Here is a 16,861-nt window from a genome sequence, read left to right on the forward strand (position 1 = left end):
TCTCTGTATGGTCAGTCATCACCAGGTGCCACGTGAAGTTAGCTCTGCATTATTTACATATTAATTGAGATCATCGGCGAGATAACCATGGAGTACCTAGCTAGCCACTAACTAGTATCATCAGCAACTAGGCAGTACTAATTCAATCAAAAGTTTAATTGTAGAATATCAAGCACGCAATGCCCATACCGCAGGAAATTTCAGTGCGCGACAAACCACGTTCAGATACAAACACAATGAGCGCGGTGGACTTTGGGGAGTCTGAAGCAAAACCTTGCTAGCTTGAATTTCAGGCTTTAATTATGGCTGCTGGTCTTGTTCAGCATCTTCATGATCTACCGTTAAAGCGAAGACTCTAGTAAGAGTTCGAGCAGAATAGAATGTATTATCATAATCCGCAAAACAGACATAAATGTAAAGGAAAAGAAGGGAGAAAAGCTATGGCAATTGGCTATAAAGCAAAAGGGAATGGATGGATGGGTTTTTAGCATGTGATATCCAGATATCCAGTTTTTCACAGATCCCACCAAACGGTCTGGGCTGGAATACATAGATAAGATTCCCTTTATCTTTGACGGCTCCTTGTACCATATGTCATAGATGAATGGTGTTTTTCGAACGAAAGGTTTTCCCTTCTTGTATCGCTTATCACGGAGATAGGACAGTTTGCGAGATCGCAGGTTCTCGAACGTCAGAGGTGCCATATCTTCGAAACACATACGAGGGCTGTGTGTGGTAAGTGAGTGGTCAAGCTTGGAACTCAGGCAGCTAGGATCGTTTGGTACATGAATCCTCCATAGAAGATCCTCTCTATCCTGACCGAGCCCTAGGTTGACACATTTTCTTGCGTGAGCGTGGAATATAAAATTTGACAAAGTTTTAAATGATCCATGACGATTGTCAGCAGGTGTGTCTTCGGGTTCGGCAGAGTCAGAGATTGTGGTGTTGACGGTGAAGGAACAAGTAAGAACGAGTATGAGAAAAAGTAAGAAATGCTATGAAGGTGTTAGAAATAGGGATGTTTAATAGTAATAGAATACTTTTTAGTATTAGTATGAATGAAGAAGATTCATCCATGGAACAGTCTCCGATTCTAGCTTCAACCCGATCAGGACGAAGTAAGATGGCGGTGATGAATACTGTATAATACTATGAATACTACCAGTAGAATAAATTCATGAATGGTACTCTATGTATAGTATATGTACTGTAATGCCCTACTGTAATGCCCATGTCGAAAACTACCAGCTCAGATGTAGTACCTGTTTTTTGTAGATCCTTCCTTCTGTGCTCACATGATATTGGATGTTTCCTCTTCAACCCCCTCTCTTCATCTCTTCTCTTCATATCTCTCGATAGCACCAATAACACCAAAAAAATGACAACAACGCCAACACACACAAAGAACGACAAGTGCGGGCAAGATGGCCCAGTTTTCGCCTCCCGTTTCGCCCGTCTCCCCCCCACATCATTTTCCTCGTAAGTGAATCTTGGAAGAACTTCGAATTAACACATATACACTCGGAGCTAGGATTAAACGATGACTAGACGGACATCCGAAAGACATACCTTTCAAAGGCCATGGCTACAAGATGCCCTATGACACGATACTTCGAAGCTCCAGCCTGATGCTTCCACTGCACCTCTGCTTTCACGCATGTTTATTGATCAGCGACAAGACGAGGGCGGAGCGCCCTCCGGGATATGCATTCTCTGATAGTAGTTCGTACTGCCAGCAGTAACTTGAATCTACATCGCATGCCAAAATCAGAAGAATTCTGTCGAGACCTCCTGTCGCGTTTGGTGCCAAGAGTCACCCGGAGCGACACCGGTTTACACAGTATGATATGATGAGACGAACCAGGGTAATGATGGGACAGTTCCTGGCGGGTTTCTAACCTATATTGCTTGGCAGATTGTGCCTGGGGTACGGTTGGCGTGGAGCGACGCCGGTCTAGTATGTGAATTGAGTTTAGAGTCCCTTCCAGAGTGGTTACCAATATTTAATGAATACAGGAGCGCTCAAAGACCTAGATTTATCTGTGAAAGTTCTCGGATCAGATTGGCCTTCATGATGGCATCTTCCCCGGTGGAGGGAGACTGGCAGAGCAACCCCGCCAACGAAAGATGCCCTCCTCCAGAGGGTCCGATGGATTGCAGCCCACCTTCGTGTACGGCAGACGAGTTTTCCCCCGCTGAGCACTTATGGACAAGATTTTGCTGCCACAAGACTCGTTTGAGTCAAATATCACAAGAATGGATAAGTTGCCGTTGGAGGAAGAGCTCCTCTATTTTTAGAAAGAGATGCTCTATAAAAGAGCTGAGTACCAGGCCCTTCAATTTCACGAGCAATCGGTCGTGCAAAGGCTTGAACATCGCCGGAAATACTGTTGCCACTGAGCCTGGCAACCCCTCGAGCCCATCCGCCGGCTTCGGACTACTTCACAACCCTCGAAGCTTTAACCTACTTATTTCCACTGCTGAGAGACCTAAGAGATGAGGCTCCCATGGCTGCTGAGTTATGCCGTGCCCACTATGTGTGTAGTAGATAGCCTCAGGTCATTCCTCCTATATTTATCTATCCATCCATCATGCATCCCTCCAGGAAATCATCCACCAGACAACTTGTCTCGCTGCGCTCCTTCGCTGTTTCATGGCCTTTTGTGATCTTCCCATGTTTTTTTCCCATATCTTTGTCCATATTCATCTTATCATGAAATACCTGATTTCAATAAATCAATCAATCCTATCTACGACTTGCTCTCTCCAGCTCTATACCCATGGATATCCCTGTGAGGTATTTTCCCCTTCAAATGAGCGATGCTAAGTGGACACCCCATTTCGCTATGGGAACACCATATCCTGCCTATCTAGAAAAGATGCTGTGTATAAGGTCCTACTTTCTCGCCGTCAGGTAGGTAACTGAGGATGTACCAGTAGCCAATACTCTCTCAGTAACCAATAACCTAGTAGACACTATAGTCTATAGTATGTGGCCTTAAAGCCACAATAGGTAGCCCCGGGTCAAGGTAGGTAAATGTGGGGGCTTATCGCAGCTTATCCGGACCGAGGCATGTGGGTTTTGATTAGAAGTGCCCTGCCTCAAGGTGGTCCGACATGCCGAATCTCCTCTCTACCTTTACCCTCTACTCTACTCTACTCATCTTTCGTCCTGTCAAGTTATCCTCGAATTAATCCTTCAGCCCTTTTACTTCGAGCACTTGGTCTACTATTCCTCATCTCGACATTCAAGCAGCCTCCTAAAGGTTGTACCTCCCATCATGTCGCAAGACTACTCCTTCAAGCACTTCACCGTGCAGTTCCCAGCCGATCATCCTTATGTTGCACACGTCGAGATCAATCGCCCCGACAAAATGAATGCTTTCTTCGAAGCGTGAGTTTCTCTTCCCATTTCTATATCACTCGACATCACTGACTTCTTCATCCTGCTAGCATGTGGCTCGAAATGAAGCAAGTCTTCGAGAAGCTCTCCGAGGACAGCAATGTACGCGCCATCGTTCTCAGCGGCGCTGGAAAGGCTTTCACGGCTGGCCTAGACGTCAAAGCCGCATCAAGTGGTCCCTTATTCTCAGAAAACAAACTCGACCCCGCACGCGCTGCAACTCTCATGCGCCGCCACATCACCGAGTTCCAGGACTGTATCACAGCTGTCGAGCGCTGTGAGAAACCCGTCATAGTCGCTATGCACGGCTTTGCGCTCGGTCTCGCTATTGATCTATCCACAGCTGCCGACGTGCGTATCTGCTCTCGGGACGTCAAGTTCGCCGTCAAGGAAGTGGATATTGGCCTAGCAGCAGACATCGGCACTCTCAGCCGACTACCCAAAGTCGTGAGTAACTTTGGCTGGGTGAAGGAGGTTGCGCTTTCAGCGCGGGTCTTCGGCGCCGAGGAAGCGCTTCGTGTCGGCTTCGTGAACTCGGTCCACGAGGATCGTCAGGCAACAATCACAGCAGGCCTCAAGCTCGCTGGTTTGATTGCGAGCAAGAGTCCTGTTGCGGTCCAAGGTACCAAGGAGATCCTGAACTGGTCGCGCGACCATTCTGTTCAGGATGGTCTGCGCTACACGAGTGTGTGGAACGGCGCTGCTCTCCAAACAAAGGACGTCACCGCGGCCCTTTTATCCGGATTGCAGAAGCGTACGCCTACCTTTGAGAAACTGTAAGCATGCACTGGCAGTTGACCCGTTTGATGTTTCCGGGATTCGGGGCTATCTCCACCGAGGATTAACCCGACCCACCCCCCCCTTGTATATAAAGTGCAAAGAACGGAATATATAGTACAGTAAATAGTATTTCGAGTTGAATCCGCAGCCACATTGACATCTCACTGTTTATCTGATTCACTCAAACCTCTTGGCCAGACCGTTTGTCTCGGTCGAATTCCGCAATGGATGGGGTAAGCCCTGCTGGGAACAAGCCCCGAAACAGAGTGTGTTTCGGCAGCTTCGGTTCCAGGATGACATTCTCCTCGAAGTCAAAATAGTATTTTGACATGACGCCAGGTGCCAGCCTTCACCCCTCAGGAAGAACTCTGCAGATTACTTGCAGGGTGAGGATGCAGGTTCCATGAATCAAAGGCACTGAGCGATCGCCGCATCCCCGCGGCGGCGTTGATTTCGCCGTCTGCAGGCTGGATCATCGTCTCCGTAGGACCGAGCAGGACCGAGCGCCTGCGGACGAAATCCGTGAAGAGCTTGGCTTAGGCTTGCTTTTTCCCACGTATCCCTATGCTTGGCTTAATTTATGCAGGAAGGGGTTAATCAAGTGATGGGTGGATACGGTGAGGACTACAAGCCGTATAGTAGTTGGTAGAAGGCTATATAAGCATAGTGGATTTGTGCCTGTCACAGATCATTCCTCTCAACTATCTGATTAGATTTACTCGATATCACTTTCAAACATCTTTCGCCATGAAGTCTACTCTTCTCCTCTCGGCCATCATTCCCAGTGCGCTGGGAACGACCATCTACCTCGCTGGTGACTCGACTATGGCAACAGGTGGAACTGGATCTGGCACTGCAGGTATGTCTCTCTCTCTAGCGGTGGTATCCATGAGTAATTACTCTCCGTCATTCATGCTGATATCAATTGATACCACTAGGATGGGGTCAATATGTTTCCCCCTACACCACAGCCACCGTATCCAACCAAGCTGTCGCTGGCCGTAGTGCCCGATCCTACACTCGAGAGGGACGATTCGACACCATCGCAAGCCAAGTCCAATCAGGAGATTGGGTGATCATTGAATTTGGCCACAACGACGGCGGTTCTCTATCCACAACCGACAACGGCCGCACTGACTGCTCCGGCACCGGCGACGAGACCTGCAGCACCACCTACGACGGCGTCGCCGAGACCGTCCTGACCTTCCCCAAATACCTGGAGAACGCAACAGCAAAGTTCAAAGCCAAGGGTGCCAATGTGCTCATCTCGAGCCAGACCCCCAACAACCCATGGGAGACGGGTACTTTCACGTACTCTCCCTCGCGATTCGTGGCGTATGCCAAATTGGCCGCTGAGACAGCGGGTGCATCATATGTGGACCACGGAGCATATGTGGCCGATAGATTTGAGTCTTTGGGCCTTAGTACTGTCGATGCGTACTTCCCTCTGGACCACACCCACACAAGTGCCGCGGGAGCGCAGGTCGTTGCTGAGGCATTCTTCAAGGCGGTGGTTTGCGGAAACGTTGGTCTTCAGAGCCTTTTGAACACCTCGAGTTTCCCCGGCAGCTGTCTGTAAAGGGTATACGATACAGTCAATGTGTAGAAATCAGTAGTAAAAAGAATGAAATCAATTCAGATGCAAGATTCATAAAGTATCATCATATATGTCCATAAGCTACAAGACAGCAATAACCAAGGGTATCATTCGCGGGAAACAGGCTGCAACATCGACAAGTCTGTTCAAACTCAGCGTAATTCCTCGAGGATGGATCGGACGATGCCTCGTTTCTCGACGCGTTGATAGTATTGGTGCAGATTTGGGAATCGATTTTCAAAGGGGCCCTGAGCCTGACAGATCTCTCGCAAAACTGGCCATAACGCGCAATCATCAATGCCGAATGTTGAGCCTCCGAGGTAATGTTGTCCATCGAGGGCGCGATCAAACATACTGAGCCCGAAATCAAAAATGGTCCCAGAATTGCTCTGGCGGTGTTTACGCCAGCAAGAAAATATCTCTTCTATCCATAGGACGTGACTGCCACCTCGAAGTATCTCGAGACCAGGGCGGACAGATTCAGCGGGCCGCTCGGCAAGACATTTCAATATATTCAAGTCGCCAACGACAGTATTACCATCGGAGCCCGTAAAAATTGGCTGTTTGGTAGAATTGTAGTCGTTTTCAGTAAGATCCACGACGAGGTTGGCACTCGCCTCATATCGGATCCCGCTCTCCCCCAGACCCATACGCACCCTGAGATCAGCTACTGCATCGCCACCCAGCGTCAAACGTGACGTTGATGGAGTGACAAAGTTGACAACATCAAATCCGCTGCCATATACTCCGCTCCAACTGAATTCTGTAGCACGATTTTCTTGTCCAAATGCATAGATCAATCTCTCTGTCTGCGCGGCATCGCCGTGAATCACTGGGCGAGCAGTTTCTCTCGATTTGCTCACAGCTCCTTGGCCCCATATAAGGTTGGCTGCCGGGTCAACAAATGTGCCAATGTACCTGAATGTAATCGAGATGCGTTCGCCGCCGTATGCTTTCTCCTCGGGTGCTTTGGCCGCGTCTGGTCGCTTATCCGGTCGAATTCCATGTAGCCAACGCATGTTCGTTTTCTCGCCGAGAACGAAGAGTGATCGATGCGGGAGGGCGACACGTTGTGTCGCGCGAACCACTTCCTGGCCTTCCTTTTCCTTGGCCTCGCTCGCAGACGTCTTGGTGCGGAGGACCATGACACGCTGAGCGCCTAGACTCACATTGCAGATGTATGAGCCCCGAGCGATGTCGAGTGTCTTATCCGAGTGCTCGGAGATCGAGTCATTTCCGTCGCGGTAAAGTTGAATGAGTGCATGGTTTAAAGGATGACCAAGAATGCGCTCGACTGCGATCCTTGCTTGATCCACTGCGGGTGTGAATTGTTTCAAGGGCGGAGATTCATCGGCTGGGTGTCGATAGATCGGCATCGATCCATCTGGCTGGATGGCTCCTTGTACCGCTACCAATCGAGGCACCTGGCCTGATAGGTGGTACATCTTCTGCCAGGAGACTTCTGCGTGAATACGCGCAAAGCAATCTGCAGGTATATCAAGATCGGGAATAAGACGAGAATCACCTTCTCCAATGCTGTTGCTAGGTTTCCCATTCGCGGCATCAGGGTTTGGCTCACGACGTTTCGGGCGGCGCACTCGAGCGCGTACATGTTTCTTGCCCTCGATTCCTCCCGAGCGAGGCTGAGAACCTCCAGCTGTCATCCGGTGCGATCGAGTGAGTGAGGCCAGCTCGGTCAAACTGCGCATGTCATCATCGGGGTTTTCTTCCGGAATGGTATCGTCCGCCTGAACCCCTAAGCTATCCATAAAGCCCTCGATGCCAGCCGGCACGGTCGCTCTTTGTTTTGGTTGGGAACCGCCTTTCGCGATGGCATGGGTTTCCTGCCAGTCCAACTCCTGAATCAGCTCGCGTGCATCTAGGCCTGTTGCTCCAAGGATATCCGCCATGCGCCGCATGGCCTCTTGATGGCGTTGGAAGTCCCGATAGCCGAGACAGTCTTCGATGAGGGTTACTGAGAAACCGTTGCGCACGGCATCGCAGGCGGTCGCATAGACGGACACATTGGAGAGTGAGCCACAAAGATAAATCTCCGTGATGAACCGGGATCGAAATGAGAAAACGAGACCCTCTGACTCCAAGGCCGAGTAACCCGACTTGTCCAGGACGGTGTCTCGCTCCCGGTCGAGGGCAGCGAGAATAGGCGCGGGGAATTGGAAGCCGGAAGTCTGTGGGGAGCAGGCCATGGCAGCACGACCGGAAAGAAAAGCTTCGGGGTCAACGGGTTCGGGAGAGTCGCGGTCGGAGGAAGCTTCGATAATGTCGGAAGTAGGTACCGGTACCCGTCTCGGGGGTTGCTTTTCCAAGACGATGCGGTCGCCAAAGTTCCAGTCGTCCAGCCCCTGGGGGGAATCATACTGCGATCGGACCCAGATTACATCGCCGACGCGACGAAAGGCGGCGACCAGCTGGGGGACGGACTCGAGGATATCGGCAGTGTTGGCGACGTGCAAGGCGCCGGCGGGGCGCACAAAATCATTTTGAAAGTCGAGTAGCAGCAAAGCCTTGCGGGTCTGGATGGTAGGCAGATCACCGAAAGAGAAGAAGCTCATCGTACCGACATGGTAGGGCAGTAGGCCAGACGAGAGGAGGAAGAATTAGAGGGGAAGCAATTCGGGGAGTAAGAGGGAGATTGGAGTGGGCGGTTGGGGGCGGAGACACCTGAGGCAGAGAGAAGTGGTAGTCGTACTACCCTCATCCAACGTGACTCCAGGCTCTTTCAGGTTCAAGGAGGGGAAACGAGGGAAACGACAGGGAATGGGAATGAGATGAAGATGGCGATTGGATGTTGCGGTGGGATGGAGAGCATTTCCGTTATGTCGGGTCACCTGGGCCACTACGATTGGCTGTGTAGTCATAGTAGGGAGTACATAGGTACGAGGATTATCCATATGTAGTACCCTGTATAGTATACTATGTATATTATATGTAGTATTATCATCATGATGATAATATTATACTAGTATCTACTGTCTGGTAACTATAGATATATAGTAAGTAGTCTATAATAGCTTACTAGGTGCCTATGTACTACTAGTTAGTTAACTAGTACCCTTGGAATAGTATGAGTAGCCAACTCATTAGGGATCTAGGGTACCCAAATAGCAGTGTAGCCCGTGATCTGGGGTATTCTAGTGAATTCCCAGGGTATATCTCATATCTCTACTAAGTATCATAGTACTAGAGATATGTATCAACTTATTACTAGGTACTACTAGTAAGTCTATAGTGACACACTTCTCCTTCCATGGTTCCCTGGGCCATATACGACCCACTCGGCGTATCTCACCAATCATAGCTGAGCTTAACTCACCGGCATCGGACCGGGGAGCAACAGCAGAACTCCGGATATCACGTGCCCTCGATGACTCCTGCTTGCGGAGCTATGCTTGTGTCATGCTTTGCCCCAACTTTCTTTTAAATCCCGCCATTCCTCCCCTTCCCCTTCATCTTCTTCCCCATCTCTTTTCTTCCCACACTCTCCACTCCACTCAATTCCTTCACAATGGCTTCCCGTGTCATTCCCCGTGCCTTCCGCATGGCCCGCGTGGCCGCTCCTCGCTCCGTCGTCACCGCTGCCCTCCCCCGCCCGGCTCTGGCTTCGGTTGCTCGTCGTGCTCTCACTCCTATCACCCCCGTCCGTGGTGTCAAGACCATTGACTTCGCTGGTGTCAAGGAGGATGTCTACGAGCGTGGCGACTGGCCCGTCGAGAAGCTCCACGAGTACTTCAAGAACGACACTCTTGCCCTCATCGGTTACGGCTCCCAGGGTCACGGCCAGGGTCTGAACATGCGTGACCAGGGTCTCAACGTCATCGTCGGTGTCCGAAAGGATGGTGCTTCCTGGAAGGAGGCCATTGAGGATGGCTGGGTCCCCGGCAAGAACCTGTTCGATGTCACCACCGCTATCGAGAAGGGTACCATCGTCATGAACCTGCTCTCCGATGCCGCTCAGTCCGAGACCTGGCCCACTATCAAGCCCCTGATCACCAAGGGCAAGACCCTCTACTTCTCCCACGGTTTCTCCCCCGTCTTCAAGGACCTCACCAAGGTCGATGTCCCCAAGGATGTTGATGTTATCCTCGTTGCCCCCAAGGGTTCTGGCCGTACCGTCCGCTCTCTCTTCCGTGAGGGCCGTGGTATCAACTCTTCCATTGCCGTCTTCCAGGACGTCACTGGTCAGGCCAAGGAGCGCGCCATCGCCATGGGTGTCGCTGTCGGTTCCGGTTACCTCTACGAGACCACCTTTGAGAAGGAGGTCTACTCCGACCTGTACGGTGAGCGTGGCTGCCTGATGGGCGGTATCCACGGTATGTTCCTCGCCCAGTACGAGGTTCTCCGTGAGCGTGGCCACAGCCCCTCCGAGGCCTTCAACGAGACCGTCGAGGAGGCCACTCAGTCCCTGTACCCCCTCATCGGTGGATACGGTATGGACTGGATGTACGCTGCCTGCTCCACCACCGCCCGCCGTGGTGCTCTCGACTGGTCCCCCAAGTTCAAGGACACCCTGAAGCCCCTCTTCAACGAGCTTTACGACTCCGTCCGTGACGGTTCCGAGACCCAGCGCTCCCTCGACTACAACTCCCAGAAGGATTACCGTGAGAAGTATGAGAAGGAGCTCCAGGAGATCCGCGACCTCGAGATCTGGCGCGCCGGAAAGGCCGTCCGCTCCCTCCGCCCCGAGAACCAGAAATAAATAATATTGTGATACCATCTTGGGAGGACTTTGGAAAAAGTTTATGATGTACTATGAAACTGTTTTTGCGATCGGGTATACAATTTTCAACGGCCATTGAGTCGAATTTTTCTATCATTTCAAACATTCTCCCGTTCCTTCCAATTGTATCGTAGAAAAACCCCAGCTGAGATCGGACCCCTCGGTGAAAAGTCCGAGGTCCTTCAAGTTCTTCCCCCCCCCCCCTCTTTCTCCGACTTCCTACTATCATCCTCACCCATCATCAACCCTTGAACATGACTACCCTCGCTGAACGGGCACAATTACTCACCCCCGCCGCCGTCGAGGCCGCATACGGTCTGATTCAGCCATATGTGCACCGCACCCCATTGCTAACATGCAAGACCCTCGACTCCATCGCTTCAACCCCGCAATCCCCCGAATCCCTCGTCGGCACTCCATTTGAGGGCCAAACACCCGCCCGTCCAAAATTCCGCCTCTTTTTCAAGTGCGAGAATCTCCAACGAATTGGTGCCTTCAAGGCCCGCGGTGCTTTCCATGCGCTCCTGCGGCTGATTGAGGAACGCGGGGAGGAAGAAGTGAAACGGCGCGGGGTGATTACCCACAGTTCTGGTACGGGGACCCCATGAAATGAAGTGGAATGAAGTGGAATGATCATAACTAATCTAACAATGTTTGCTACCAGGAAACCATGCACAAGCCCTCGCTCTCGCCGCCTCAACCCTCCACATCCCCGCCCACATCGTGATGCCGAGTATCAGCACTTCATCCAAGATCGCCGGCACCCGCTCCTACGGCGCCGAAGTCATCTTCAGTGGCTCGACCAGCGTGGAGCGAGAAGCCGTCGTTGCAGAGGTACAAGCCAAGACAGATGCCATCCTAGTCCCACCCTACGACGACTTCAACATTATCTGCGGACAGGGTACGACGGCATTGGAGCTGGAAGCACAATACAAGGAACAAGTCCGATCGGGGGGGACCCTCGATGCCGTGATCACGCCTGTCGGTGGCGGCGGTCTCAATTCCGGCGTGGCCACCTTCTTCTCCGACAAGTCGACGCGTGTCTTTGGCGCGGAGCCTGCTTTTGAAGGCGCTGATGACTGTCGGCGTGGATTGCAGGCTGGAGAGCGCGTGTCCAAGGTTTCGACCTTGACGATTGCCGATGGTCTGCGGACTCCGGTTGGGTTACTCAATTGGGAAGTTATCTCCAACAAGCGTAAGGTTGAAGGCGTGTTCGCTGTCACAGAAGACCAAATCAAGGCCACCATGCGCCTGGTGCTGGAGCGTATGAAGGTCGTGGTTGAGCCGAGTGCCGTCGTTGGACTGGCGGTTTGTCTTTTCGATGAAGATTTCCGGAAGCGAGTCGAAGAAGAAGGCGGCGAGAAGGGCTGGGACGTTGCGGTCGTGTTCAGCGGAGGCAATACAACTGTAGAAGCTATTGCCAAGTTGTTTGGCTAAGTAGTTTGATATTGGGCACCACTTGCATATAGACAACTAACATACATTCGTAATTATCTATCAGGCTGGGGCATCGTGATTCCCCCATCCTTCACATAAAATGCAAAGCTCCCACCATTATACCAGTCTACTCCATCCGCCACACGGCGAGGCCATTCCTCACGGTCCCAGGTATTGATACAGGCAGAGAACTTGCCCTGGTGGACCACATCCTGCCGCATTGATGCATCTCTCTCGGCATCATCGATGCTCGCAGCTGGGGGAAATGGACGGACTGTATCACGGTAAGCAATTAATCGTAGAATTGGGAAATTTCCCCATGGTGCAGGAAGGGCCGGTTTGAGCGACGGAGTTCGTGATGGCACTCGATCATAAGGACCAACAGGGCCCGAGTTGTTAGGAGGGAGGCGACCAGTCGTGACGGTCGTAGTGTATACAACCGCACACCCAAATCGACTCTGTAATCGTTTCAATTCTTTGACCAGCTCGGTGTACAGATCGGAGAGGTAGAAGCTGTGGTTCAGCCCGCGTTCCTCGTCAACTTGTACGCGAGGCCGGCCGATATCTTCAGTGCGAGCAATCTCGTCCCGTAATTTGTCCTGCCAGAAAAATGCTGTTGCACTGTCGATGCAAAGCATCTGCAGCGGGCGAGAAGCAGAATTGTGTCGTGGGAGATCGTACAGGTACGAGTCGAGAGAACGGAGGGTGACAAGGACCGCCGATGATGATTGTGGGCAAAAGACATGAACATGCTGTAGACAAGAAACCAGCATAACCTCCAAGTCTTCGTCAAAAGAACTCCCAGCATCCTCATTCAGAGCGTCCGGGTCCAGAGTCTGCCGCGCTTGATGGACAATGCCACGAGCTACAACTCGAAGCCGATCAGCATCGAAACGATCATCAGTATCTATCCAGATCACAGCCGCCTCTTTCCCTCCAATTGGGAGGTTTTGGTATGAGCGAGGGAGAATCATGGAGGCAGTCAGATAGTATAGCAGCTGGGATTTGCCTGCCGCGGAGACACTGCTTGATATCTCGACAACTGGGCTGGGCTTCTTCCTGCGGTATACGGAGTCCGAGAAGAACGCATTGGAAGGCCGACCCGTCTCAGGATCGAATGGCAGCATATCGTTCTCCGGATCAGCGCTGTGGAATATCATTTCTTCATTGTCAAGACGGTTCTGCTCTCGCTGGGCGGGTGATTGCAGATGGCGCTGTGTGTGTTCACTTTGTCTCAAGGTCTTGAGCATGAAAACCTCGAGCAGAGCGTCGAGTATAGGTACACCGAGTGGTCCAGATTCGGTAGTTTCATTGGATGGGCATACATTTGCCAGATCATGCAATAACTAGTGATATTAGTGACAGGAGGCGTCATCAAGATCGCGTTAATCAACATACCTGATCCAATCCCTCAAGATGTACCTCGGTCAGTGAGGACACGCCTAAGCTGGCAGCCATGGTAGGCAATGAATGTCATGAACATAGCACCTGAGCACACATCGATGCAATGCAATGCAATGTAATGTAATGCACTTTGTGGAAGCGGGTGAGTGCAAGTACAAGTGCAAGAGCAAGCGCGGCGGGCCGGAGCTTTCAAGAGCGGCACTTCTAAACTTCGCAACTCTCTCCACCTCCACGCATTCGCAACTCGACCTCGAATACCTCTCCTCCCCACCACCCTCCTTGGTCCGACTTTAGCGATATGGCACCCCTCGTTCCCTGCTTCAATGCAGAAACCCTGCCCGAACATGTCAACACGATTAAGCGCAATTTCCAAGACAAGCGCCGCAAAGGCCCCGATGTGAACCTGAAGGAATGTCAACTTCTCGAAATGCTTCAGTACTCCTGCAATCCACCACAAGAGGAGATCCCCAAGCCCGGGGTGATTGTGTGCAAACCCGTTGTCCGGTTATTCCGACGGTGAGTTTATTGCGCGGAACTCATCTTGTCCATAACAGTGAACTGATTCATCGCGACAGCTGCGCCGGCGGACTGACAGTCGAAACAACATCCTGGGAACCTCTCAGGCTGGCAGAGGAGGCAAAGAAACAGGCTGAGGCTACAACATCATGAAGCAAGATTGGCATATAGAGAATTATAATCGCATTGGGTGGAGTTCAGAGGGTCATTATTGGTTTATATGGGTTTATGTACGATACAACATACTCAAATTCAATCACTGTCATGCAGACTGCCATGGGGTATCTCCTCAAGAACGACTCCGAAACGTGCAACCAAGCGCCAGCCCATAAAAAGAAGGGATGAAAACCCAACAAAAAGAAAAAAAAAATGTAACGCCGATAATAGTCTTACAGGTCGCCTGGCCACCCCATCAGCCTGATGCACCCCCTAGGAGCTCAGCACCAGCATCAGCAGCAGATCTAGACGTCTTCGTATCCTCCGTGCTTCTCCCAGAGGTAGCTCTGCGCCACTGGTCCCTCTCGCAGTTCACGATCGGACCCAGCTCCATATTCCATGAGACTTTCGATCGCGCCTTCGCGTCAGCTTCGGCTACTATACCCGAATCGATATCCATGGCCGAACCAATCGTTGAGTGACTATGCAAGTCCTTGGGCAATTTCTTCGCCAACCCTTTAACCGTCCTCTCAAACATTGTCTCCATACTCTCGTGTCGGCGGCCCCAGAGCTTTTTATCCCGACTACTCGAGCTCGTCGGATTGTCGCGGAACGCGGCACTCGCCAACTTCCGCAGAGCCTCCTCGCCATGTCGTCCATCTTCAGCTGCTCGCTCGCGAATCTTCCTCGGATCGCCATCTCGCTCTGTGAAGACCGCTGTGGCGGAGTATGTGTGCTTGCTAGGGAAGTCGGGGAAGTGACTCGGGACATAGGATCGATTCGATTCGCTCTCTTCTCCTCTCAGGGCGTTCAAGAAGGGCAGCCTCCGGGACAGTTCGTCTTCGGGTGGTGGTGATGGGAGGAGTGTTGGGATGGTAGAGGTGGATAAAGGCGCTTGTATATAGTCCCTCAATTCGTCGTGAGAAAGGCGACCGCGCTTCAGAGCGAGCTCAAAGTCTTGGGGAATGGGTTGTATACGGCGAGATGATAGCATTGACTGGCGAACAAATGATGAAAGACGTAAAAGATCTGTAAACCAGGCGGGAATCGAGTTAGTTTGTCAAATCCTTCTTAATCCGGCCATAGCTGGAAACTATCACGTACGCTCTTCAGCTGCGCTTCGCAAGCTCGACATCGCCGTTGGCTCTGCAAGGTCGAACCCGACATCTTTGAGGAGTTGCCCGATCGAGCGACTCATGAGATGATCCATGTTGCTGTCATCCTGCACGGCGGGCTCGGTTGCCAACGGGAGGGAAACGGGTTCCTGTAGGCGGTGGTGATGGTGATAATGTTGCTTTGGTCGCTTCGCATCAGCTGCCTCCATAGAGGAGGAGCTACGCTTCATTGGAAGGCCGGACGACGCCATGGCCGGATGAGGTTGGAACGGAGTTGATGCGACGGAGCTTGTTGATGGGAGGGGAGTATGTCACGTGATAATCAGCTGATCCCAGCAGATGGTAGTAGTAGAGTAGTAAAGTAGTAGTAGAAGTGGTGAGGAAGAAAAATAACTCAGGAATTAATGAATTGAGTAGAGATAAGTCTGATTTAATTAGCACTTCCACTATACCCTAGTAAATAAGTGCAATAAAGTGTAGTGATAACTACTATAGTAACTATAGAGTGAGAGTATCGACCAATCCGGTGACTCGCTTATGTAGTCCGCCCGAAAGCTTCAACTTCCAACTTCAACTTGCCGCGCCTTTACTCCCTCTCTCTCCCCCTCCGCTTTCCACCCCACAACCACCCCGAGGCAGGCTTCCTTCTGTCTACTTTCCGACCAAGTGTTACATCGCCCGTCGATTGACACCGTCCATCCGCTACAATGCCTGCCGCTATCCCCCCCCATCACCGGCGTACGTGCCCCTTCTCATTGCAGCCGAGTTGCCCCGATCGGGCAGGTCGGACGACCTCGAATGCCTCGAAATCACTCACTAACGTCTTCTTTGATCTTAAAGATGCTCCGCCGCAACCTGGTCCTTGACCTGAGCACCGCTTTCGGTGAGTGAACATACGCCCCAAAGTCGACACTCGAGTGGCATGATCCGTGGACGAGCGGGATGGACACGGGTTCTATTACTTGCGACCGCACCGAAGCGCAATACGAAGGACCACAAACGCAAACGCAAAGAGAATCCCATCACTAACCAGACGCTTTCCTTGACCAGGCTTCGGTACTACCTTCGGCTACCTCTGGTGGTACGGTAAGTGATAATGACCTCACCCAACCGATCGCATGTCCACCACGAACTCCCCTAACATTCTCCTTCCTTTCTTCACAGGCTTCCACCTTCCCCGTGTCCGTGAGCGTGATACCTACTACGCTCGCCTGGAGCAGGAGCGCGCTGAGGCCCGCGAGTAAATCGCTCGCCATTAGTCGCCTGACCTCGCCTCGCCTCGATCATCTTCAATTCGCCTGTCGGCACATGTTCTCTATGTCAAGCAACTTCTGTTCTCCCAAAATAACAATAAAACATGTTCTTTGATCAAATGTCGCTCTCGCTAGACCTCCGCCTGTCTTGGGGCAGGCTGCACTGATAGACCGGGTTGGGTCGTGTCGTGTCGGGGCGTGAATGACGAGGCAATCGATTGTACATATACGCCTGCGAAGACTATGTTTTGAGGACCGGTTGAATAAGACCAAGACCTTTGATAACTCTACTGTCCTCCCTCGTTCTATCTAATCCACTACACCTATACCCGTAGTCATTCCCAAAAAGGAAATAGGAACGGATGGGAATGAAATGTGAAACCCCAGTATCAATATCAATACGATGGGGGTCGACATTATCCCACATCCCTCCTGTAGCCATTGATTCGTGATGATCTATCG

The 16,861-nt window shown here is 51.6% G+C and overlaps 9 protein-coding genes across 9 annotated transcripts; 6 read left to right on the forward strand and 3 right to left on the reverse strand.

The window, feature by feature from the left end:
• Window positions 1-3,281: 3,281 nt before the first annotated feature.
• On the forward strand, window positions 3,282-4,183 carry N7533_001161 (enoyl-CoA hydratase/isomerase family protein; the record flags this gene model as incomplete). Its single annotated transcript, XM_057097811.1, has 2 exons — window positions 3,282-3,394; window positions 3,454-4,183. The coding sequence occupies 2 exons, from the start codon at window positions 3,282-3,284 to the stop codon at window positions 4,181-4,183; spliced, it is 843 nt and encodes a 280-aa protein (XP_056966304.1).
• A 747-nt stretch (window positions 4,184-4,930) lies between these two features.
• On the forward strand, window positions 4,931-5,762 carry N7533_001162 (rhamnogalacturonan acetylesterase RgaE; the record flags this gene model as incomplete). The annotated part of the gene is made up of 2 exons (XM_057097812.1): window positions 4,931-5,042; window positions 5,122-5,762. The coding sequence occupies 2 exons, from the start codon at window positions 4,931-4,933 to the stop codon at window positions 5,760-5,762; spliced, it is 753 nt and encodes a 250-aa protein (XP_056966305.1).
• A 170-nt stretch (window positions 5,763-5,932) lies between these two features.
• Window positions 5,933-8,353, reverse strand: N7533_001163 (isochorismatase family protein family; the record flags this gene model as incomplete). The annotated part of the gene is made up of 1 exon (XM_057097813.1): window positions 5,933-8,353. The coding sequence occupies one exon, from the start codon at window positions 8,351-8,353 to the stop codon at window positions 5,933-5,935; it is 2,421 nt and encodes an 806-aa protein (XP_056966306.1).
• Window positions 8,354-9,306: 953 nt separating this feature from the next.
• N7533_001164 (Ketol-acid reductoisomerase) lies at window positions 9,307-10,497 on the forward strand (the record flags this gene model as incomplete). Its single annotated transcript, XM_057097814.1, has 1 exon — window positions 9,307-10,497. One exon carries the CDS (start codon window positions 9,307-9,309, stop codon window positions 10,495-10,497), a length of 1,191 nt encoding a protein of 396 aa, XP_056966307.1.
• A 275-nt stretch (window positions 10,498-10,772) lies between these two features.
• Window positions 10,773-11,955, forward strand: N7533_001165 (threonine/serine dehydratase; the record flags this gene model as incomplete). The annotated part of the gene is made up of 2 exons (XM_057097815.1): window positions 10,773-11,109; window positions 11,183-11,955. The coding sequence occupies 2 exons, from the start codon at window positions 10,773-10,775 to the stop codon at window positions 11,953-11,955; spliced, it is 1,110 nt and encodes a 369-aa protein (XP_056966308.1).
• A 53-nt stretch (window positions 11,956-12,008) lies between these two features.
• N7533_001166 (putative Rad51 family DNA repair protein) lies at window positions 12,009-13,413 on the reverse strand (the record flags this gene model as incomplete). Its single annotated transcript, XM_057097816.1, has 2 exons — window positions 12,009-13,301; window positions 13,354-13,413. 2 exons carry the CDS (start codon window positions 13,411-13,413, stop codon window positions 12,009-12,011), a joined length of 1,353 nt encoding a protein of 450 aa, XP_056966309.1.
• Window positions 13,414-13,657: 244 nt separating this feature from the next.
• N7533_001167 (uncharacterized protein) lies at window positions 13,658-14,028 on the forward strand (the record flags this gene model as incomplete). The annotated part of the gene is made up of 2 exons (XM_057097817.1): window positions 13,658-13,875; window positions 13,935-14,028. The coding sequence occupies 2 exons, from the start codon at window positions 13,658-13,660 to the stop codon at window positions 14,026-14,028; spliced, it is 312 nt and encodes a 103-aa protein (XP_056966310.1).
• A 259-nt stretch (window positions 14,029-14,287) lies between these two features.
• N7533_001168 (TBP-associated factor 8 family protein) lies at window positions 14,288-15,397 on the reverse strand (the record flags this gene model as incomplete). Its single annotated transcript, XM_057097818.1, has 2 exons — window positions 14,288-15,060; window positions 15,136-15,397. 2 exons carry the CDS (start codon window positions 15,395-15,397, stop codon window positions 14,288-14,290), a joined length of 1,035 nt encoding a protein of 344 aa, XP_056966311.1.
• A 589-nt stretch (window positions 15,398-15,986) lies between these two features.
• Window positions 15,987-16,390, forward strand: N7533_001169 (cytochrome c oxidase subunit VIIa; the record flags this gene model as incomplete). Its single annotated transcript, XM_057097819.1, has 3 exons — window positions 15,987-16,029; window positions 16,197-16,232; window positions 16,311-16,390. 3 exons carry the CDS (start codon window positions 15,987-15,989, stop codon window positions 16,388-16,390), a joined length of 159 nt encoding a protein of 52 aa, XP_056966312.1.
• Between the last annotated feature and the right edge of the window lie 471 nt (window positions 16,391-16,861).

The sequence above is a fragment of the Penicillium manginii genome (assembly GCF_028828005.1).
Source record: "Penicillium manginii strain IBT 31320 chromosome Unknown utg000001l:1.0-3466041.0:1.0-3467806.0, whole genome shotgun sequence".
In the NCBI taxonomy this organism is placed as follows: domain Eukaryota; kingdom Fungi; phylum Ascomycota; class Eurotiomycetes; order Eurotiales; family Aspergillaceae; genus Penicillium; species Penicillium manginii.